Source organism: Atta colombica, unplaced genomic scaffold (genome assembly GCF_001594045.1).
Source record: "Atta colombica isolate Treedump-2 unplaced genomic scaffold, Acol1.0 scaffold126, whole genome shotgun sequence".
Taxonomy (NCBI): Eukaryota; Metazoa; Arthropoda; class Insecta; order Hymenoptera; family Formicidae; genus Atta; species Atta colombica.
The window spans coordinates 4,892,379-4,899,810 of record NW_017259213.1 but is presented as its reverse complement, the minus strand read 5'-3'; the positions used below and the strand labels follow the sequence as shown (position 1 = coordinate 4,899,810).

Here is a 7,432-nt window from a genome sequence, read left to right as displayed (position 1 = left end):
CACACACACACACACACACACACACACACACACACACACACACATATATATATATATATATGTATATATAAGGGATATTCAACTGTATTTACAGTAACATAATAATATTTGTTTTTATTGTTCTATCTATAATATAAATTAATCTGAATTTATTTCTTTCTCGTAATTCTTTTCTTCAATTGATACAGTTCATTAAAACATGTTCGTTTTTTGTCAAGTAGGCAGTTTAAAAGAATCAGAAAGATATAGACAAAAGAGCAAAATAATATATTACTTTAATAATGTATTATAGCCTCTCTTATTTTCCGTTTCTCCGCTGCGAAAACGTCATCTATAATGAAGGCTAACACTTTCTAAAAGATTATTTGCTATAATACTCACGTTACCTTGCACATTTCCTCTCTCTCTTTCTCTCTCTCTCTCTCTCTCTCTCTCTCTTTCTCCAACGATATAATTATCTCTAAGGATATAATTATCTCAAGGTTATCTATTATGCTAACTTATTCAAACTTCTCTTCTTTAAACGCGAGATTAATGGCTTGCCCGACATCCTTTACGATAAATGCCGGCTTACATAAACCATCATCAACTGGTAAGAAATCCCTGGGACTATGTTCAGGTATAAATTTGGAATCTCGTTGATGTACACCAGTCTCAACTAAAATACTAATGCAGGCCTTTGCGCTAGGATCTTCCTTGGTTTTCCCAAGGAGTTTTTCTAGGTTGCGGGACATAGTCCCCTCTCCAGACTCATACCGGGATAAATACTTGTCATATAGATTTGCGCCAAAAATGTCGGTGTTAATATTGTCGCTATAAAAACGTATGTAGAACATATATATTATGATATTTTGTAATATATATAAATTATATGTAACTATATCTATTGATCCATTTAATCAATATTTCTATTTGATACAAACCCAATAGCATAAATTGTATCGATATTGTCAATGCCAATGCTTTTGGCATGATTAATAAGCAGTTGATTGGCATGGTAATACGTAATTTCACTAGGTTTTCCGACTAGAGCAGCGTATGTCATATCTTTATTGGTGACTTTCTTGTACAAGTTTTCAAGACACAATAAAAAAGCACCATGGCCGTATCGTGGAATCGGTGCTTCTGATGCCCATAGCAAATCCATGTTGCATGCCAACACTGGAATGTGCGGATACGGAATAGCAGTAGGTAATCCTGTGGGCATTCCATTAGTAACTAGAAGATCTATCATTAATTGCAACGATGTTTCCCAATTTATTGGTTCACTCAACAACAAGATTCCCTCGATTTGTGGGAAATTTGGATTAATCGGACCACAAATTGGATTTCTTTTTTTTATGTTTATATAATCTAAGCATGGAAAGTTTTTTACTACTTCTTCTATAGTTATTGTTTTCTTGAAGCCCAATTCTCGGGCTATATCCGTTATTGGGCCTTGACCAGATATAAGAACTTGTTTGTTATGTAGATAATCGAACATTTGCAATGGTGAGTGAGCCAGAACAACTTGTGACTCCATGACTTCGACGCCGATCCATTTCGACAGCTCTGTCGCTTTCTGACTACGCAGCGAATTCCCACTGTTAGTAACAAATAATGTGGGAACGCGAAATTTTCCGTTGTTTCCTTGAAGCCGTTTGAAAGATTCTTTTACCGGTGGCAGTATTTGTTTTCCACGTATTATCACACCATCAATGTCAAAAAGTAAACCAAATTTTGGTTTTGTACTTAAATGCTGCGGACAGAAAAAATAAATCTATATTATTTAAAATAAAATACATTTGAATCTTTTAAAACTTTTAAAAGCTGTACTTGACATTTATCACATTAAAGGCCGATTATTCCACTTTTTGATAAATTTTACTTGTGAGATAAATCTAATATGCATATGTAATTGGGTAATCTTACTTCTTCCAATCAAGGTAAAATTTATCAAAAAGTGAAATAACCGACCCTAAGATATTTATATTTCTATCTTGAAGTAGCATAAATACAAAAATATTTTTATTTCATAATAAAATACTTCTAAATAAATTTAAAAAATATAGTATTATACACAAAGACATGTATTTTTGCAATTCATAAAAAAATACAATTTAATATAAATTCTATTAAAATTATATAATGAATCATAGTTAATAAAGTTATTATTATAAATATTACAGCATTTTCTTGAAATATCAATAAAAGTAAATCTATCAAAAATAATCTATCAAAAAATCTATTAAAATCTATCAAAAGTAATTGAAAAAGTAACTAAAAAAATTTAATTCAAATAAAAATTTTGTTATAAAATATATCAAGAACTTTAAATGATAATGCTCGTTAAAACATTGATAAATCGTTTATCAGTAATAATAAGAAAAGATTGAGATCAAATAAGTCGATAAAAAAATAAGCAAATACAACTTCTGATGAATAATATGTGCCACAGTGTTATACCTGAAAAAGTAAATGTATAAATAAGTATATAAGTTGTACGTAAAACTAAAAATAATGTATCATACAATGACAAAGTTACGAAAGAGTATTATATAAAATACGAACAATAATAATGTACAGTAGTGACACGTATACGCGATCGTGTTCTGGAGCGCGTCGAAATGAAAAAGAAAAAGAGAGATCCATAGCCAAAAAAAAAACAAAAGGGATGGATAGATCAATCGTGACTGATCATGATAGCCGCGCTAAAAGAGAGAAAAGTCAAAAGTGCCGGGAAAACTCACTCTGACTCCGGTAATCCTCGCGATATCCATTCGTAGGAAGACGTTGGCGATCGCCATGTCTTCCCGTTTCTTTCAATAAGCAAACGATGAAGCGACGACGTGCGGACGCGATCCCGTCGCGACGACCTCAAAACACTCGCAGGCCGCCCGTCGCGGCTTGATTATGCATAATGACACGCTTTGAGGTTATATCAACTTCACGACGCACACTTCGCACGTACTGTTCGCACGTGCCGTAAGAGGACCTGATGCGTGACACGCAATTGGAAGACGGGGAAGGGAAGTTTTTCTATCAGCTGTATTTCTTTGCACTTGTTTGCACTCTCGGCATTCAAAACAAGATGATCAATTTAGTAATAGAGTTGTGTATTTTTGTTATAAACATGGATAGAATTATTAATTTTTTATTGTTTAATGTGAAAAGGATTAGATTAGGTCAGTTGTATAATTAAATATATTCGTTTAAGCAATTCTGTCGGCTGAATTAATCACTAATCAAATTATAATTGGAGTTCGGTCAAAGTCTAATGTCCATTTCTACCAATACAGATTTACTTAAATCTCGGTTTACTTGTTATCTTTCTCCAATTCTAAAAATTAGAAAAAGTAAAGAGTATAAATTAAACCGAGATTGAAGTTAATCTACATTTTTGATATATAAAATTTGACATAAGAGATTTGTTTGTTTCTGCACTTTATAGATTTCGTGCGAAAAAGAGAGAAAGAGAGAAAAAGAAAAGAAAGAAGATATATAAAGAATACGGCATAATAATAATGAAATTTTTTGGCCATTTCCGATCTTTCTTTTTTTTCTATTTTTTCGACTTTTTAAAATTCTTATTTATTTCAAATGTAAAAATATAATGTGCGGAAAAAGACAAATTGCTCCGATTAAAGCCGAGATCATCGCTTCGGCTCGAGATCAATATTTTCATCGTAAACAAGAGGTAGAACTCTCGTCGTCGACGTTCGTGATGTTGGCAGCGCTTCCATTGGCTTCCACTTACACGGAACATTGTGCCGCGCAGCATCAACGGAGATAAATAAGAATGCGGCGCTGTATAAGAAATCAGGGTTAGGTTTAAACGTTGTACACTCACCGATTGGAGATCTTGTTCAAAATGTTTATTAAGCCATTCAAAGTCAAGACCAATTACCAGCTAAAGGGAACTGAAAGGTTCGTGATATTTTTCGAATGTTTTGATAATCCTTATATAATCCTTATATGTTTCCTAGTTGTACATCAATTAAATAAATTTTTATTATTATTATCCTTTTTCGATATTTTTTATATATTTTTCTATAGGACATATATATATTTTTTTATAGGAATAAAATAGAAGGAAATTTGCAAGTCTGATTATAATAATCAAATATCTTAAATGAAACTTATTTTTACAATAAATTTGAATATGTTTTATTTATAATATATTTGTGTGTGTGTGTGTGTGTGTGTGTGTGTGTGTGTGTGTGTGTGTGTGTGTGTGTGTGTGTGTGGTATGTGTGTAAAAAGAGACAATTCATTATTAGTTATCATTTTTAGGAAAAAATTATGCGAGGAGGTATTGGCGGCGTATCCGAGTTTGTCGGACGAAGAGATTCAGTCATTGTTGCCCAAAAAGGAAGCCATCAGCATTATGAAAATAGTAACGCATAGTGGACATGTAGGCAAAGTGTACTGTGTCGCCAAGATACCTATGTTCTTTCAATTGGACTCGTATGACACTCTGCTGTTTCCTACAATTTATACGTTATGGCATCATCCATATTTATTAAACACTTTTACTACGCACACGCCAGTTATATCTAAATTAGTGGGAGGTGCAGATCTCATGTTACCTGGATTGATTCTGAAGGGGCCAGTGACTCTGTATAGCTTTGGTAAATTACCAAAGGGTACTCCAGTGTCGATTAACACTGAGGAAAACAAGGTTCAAACTTTATCTTTGCATCTGTTGATTATAAAAATATTGAGGTGAGAGAAAAACAGCATTTCTTCTGCAGGCTGCAGTTGCGGTCGGTACCACTGCACTTTCCAGCGAAGACATGTACATGGCAGCTGGACATGGGAAATGCGTAGAGATATTTCATGTTATTGGTGATATGTTGTGTCAATTGGGCAAACCACCCCTAAGGCCTGATTTGGGTTCACCGAATGTTGACAGTCTTACAAATACGTTAGAAGATATCGAATCGATTAATCAAGAAGCAATTGTAGATGAAACTGTTGAAATTTTATCAATTAAGTTAGATGAATTAAACACCGACGAGGATTCAAGTGATGTAGTCAAAGACAAAATCATTTCTAAGGTAGTTAAATCAGAGATTTTCTTGAAGATGGACGAAGATAAATTGATTATTTTTATGTTATTTAGGAACATATAGAAGAAGATGTAGAAACTGAAGATGTACAAATTTTAAACATAGTTGAACCAGAAGCAATTGATCCAGTTCAGGAGATGGACGCACTACTGGAATATTGTTTCTTGAAAGCATGTAAAATAACTGTAAAATCTAGTGATCTGCCAATGTTGTCGTCCAACTTCTTCAAAAATCATCTGTTAGCTGCTTGTCCGCCGGGTAAAAACGTTGATGTAAAGAAATCTCGGTATAAAAAACTATCGATTTTTCTAGCGGAAATGAAGGCTAAAGGAATAATCAATACATCCATCACAAAAGGTGTTGAAACGTTGCTGTCCATTAAGGTAACATTTGTTGTTTATTTTGGATTCATTTTGATAAAATTAAAATTTTTTTTGAGAAATAAATTTTTTGATTAGGATATCAACTACAAGAAATTTTTTTTTCGTTTATTTCAGTTTGATCATCCACTTGTGAAGAAATTAATCGTTACTGAAGAACCAGTTGCAGCTGAACCAGTGGTTTCGAATAGTGCTGTTGTATCAGAATGTTATCGAGTGACTGCTGACGTTCTGCCAGTTCTATCAAAATTTGGCTTTGAGTAAGTATGGTAGGCATGACACTTGCCGAGTGACGCCACTTTATCGCGACGCAATATAATTGCAGAAAAGATGGTTTTCTATATGGTGATGATGAAAGTCGCTGAATGTTACATCGTCGTAATATAAACGTGTATTGTATATCACTTTACACCGAATACGGTGATGATGATTGCAGAAAGGGTGACGTAATGAAAAGAGCCGACATCAGAAAGTGTTTTACTGAGTACGTGAAAGCGGAGGATCTGCAAAACGGAAAGTAAGACCTCGATGTTGCATGTATAAATTTCTTACATCTTTCATCTCTTTCTACATTAATAGCGATTATATTTTGTAGAACATTAAAACTGAATCCCCAGTTGGCGGGAATTATGCGAACTAAGGCTCATCAGGAGACGGTAACAATGGAGGATGGGATAAACAAATTTATCGGACGTATGACGCATATGCATGAGGTAACCCTCGCGGGAAATACTTTGTTACATACGGGAAAATTGGAACCGATCGACATGAGAGTAACAGTGCGATCAGGCGGGAAAAAGGTAAAAGTCGCAGCTCAGAATAAATGATACGAAAATTTAATAACTTTTAAAGTTTCCACGGATTTTTGTTTTCAAAGAAGCTGATTTGCGGGTTATCCCCATGTTTTAATATATTGTTAAAGTCTTAACGTAGCTTTTTTTGATATAAGAATTATTCATTTTTCTGATGACATCTCACAAATTGTAGGTAACGTTGATAAACAACTTAGAAACGTTCGGGATCAATCCGAAAGAATTCAGCAAAGAATGCCAGAGCATTGGCGCGAGCGCGACAATCACTGATGATCCTGGCAAAAAGACACCCAGTGTTCTTGTTCAAGGGAATCAAATTTTATATGTATACAAATTACTCACAGGTGAGTTGCTTTGATTTTAATATTCATAAATATTTTACAATTACGCAAATTTTGTAACTTTGTTTATTATTGCAGAGAAATACCAGATAAAAAAGAACTATATAAGAGGTTTAGAATTCGCCCCGAAGAAGAAAAAATAGATATTTTAGTGATTGTCAACTGAAAACTAAACTCAAGTGACCAAATTCCTGTGAATTCCTTTAAAAATCCTTTAAATTGTTTTCTTGAAACTTCATCACAAATGGATATTCAATACTGACGAGTGCAATTTCAACAGAGCAATTTCAATTGTAAATTGAAGGATGCTGCTGTTTTAATTATTATGGAAACATGTTTTCTAGTAGATTAAGACAATTGTGAAGAACTAACAGTGAAGAATTAACAGTCATCTTTTATCAGAGAGAGTATATATTACAAATGATTATCAAATAAAAGCAAAACTTAGAAATATACATATGATTTCTTCTACTATTATTATACCCAACCTTCCACATTTATCATTTTGTATTATTATATAAAGCATATGTAACTAAAGAAAAGACAAGGAAAATTTCTTGAGGCGCAATGAATAGGTAACATTCATACGAGACACAGCCGATTGAAGTTTGTTAATATAATTTATTATATATCGAGGTTTCAACATGGAAAAGTACAAATATTGCAATATGGGGAGGGCCCGCGAGCTCTCCTCGGGTGGGAGGGAGGGAGGGAGGAAAGCAGGAAGGCAGGATGGGGTTTTCGATTGCACAGAAGGATAAAAGAGGCGCGACGCACGTAAAGGGGATGTTTCTTGCGGGATATAGGGATGCTGCGTTCGGATGAAAACCGAGAGCGAATCGCGTATA

General features: G+C 33.8%; 2 protein-coding genes across 2 annotated transcripts; one reads left to right on the top strand and one right to left on the bottom strand.

Annotated features, from left to right (window-relative positions):
• Positions 1-125: 125 nt before the first annotated feature.
• On the bottom strand, positions 126-3,053 carry LOC108695105 (cat eye syndrome critical region protein 5 homolog). Its single transcript, XM_018204864.1, has 3 exons — positions 2,730-3,053; positions 924-1,738; positions 126-813 (listed from the first exon to the last, which is right to left on the bottom strand). Exons 1-3 carry the CDS (start codon positions 2,784-2,786, stop codon positions 501-503), a joined length of 1,185 nt encoding a protein of 394 aa, XP_018060353.1. The 5' UTR covers positions 2,787-3,053; the 3' UTR covers positions 126-500.
• Positions 3,054-3,600: 547 nt separating this feature from the next.
• On the top strand, positions 3,601-7,037 carry LOC108695063 (eukaryotic translation initiation factor 2D). The gene is made up of 9 exons (XM_018204806.1): positions 3,601-3,906; positions 4,273-4,660; positions 4,734-5,039; positions 5,105-5,434; positions 5,549-5,691; positions 5,868-5,948; positions 6,027-6,231; positions 6,419-6,587; positions 6,663-7,037. The coding sequence occupies exons 1-9, from the start codon at positions 3,851-3,853 to the stop codon at positions 6,725-6,727; spliced, it is 1,743 nt and encodes a 580-aa protein (XP_018060295.1). The 5' UTR covers positions 3,601-3,850; the 3' UTR covers positions 6,728-7,037.
• Positions 7,038-7,432: the final 395 nt, after the last annotated feature.

Coding starts and splice junctions, on each gene's coding strand:
- LOC108695105 (XM_018204864.1), bottom strand. CDS start 2,786: ATGGCGATCGCCAACGTCTTCCTACGAATGGATATCGCGAGGATTACC. Junction 1,739..2,729: donor CGAGGATTACCGGAGTCAGA/GTGAGTTTTCCC, acceptor TTCTGTCCGCAG/CATTTAAGTACAAAACCAAA. Junction 814..923: donor GATACAATTTATGCTATTGG/GTTTGTATCAAA, acceptor ACGTTTTTATAG/CGACAATATTAACACCGACA.
- LOC108695063 (XM_018204806.1), top strand. CDS start 3,851: ATGTTTATTAAGCCATTCAAAGTCAAGACCAATTACCAGCTAAAGGGA. Junction 3,907..4,272: donor CAGCTAAAGGGAACTGAAAG/GTTCGTGATATT, acceptor TATCATTTTTAG/GAAAAAATTATGCGAGGAGG. Junction 4,661..4,733: donor TTAACACTGAGGAAAACAAG/GTTCAAACTTTA, acceptor TTTCTTCTGCAG/GCTGCAGTTGCGGTCGGTAC.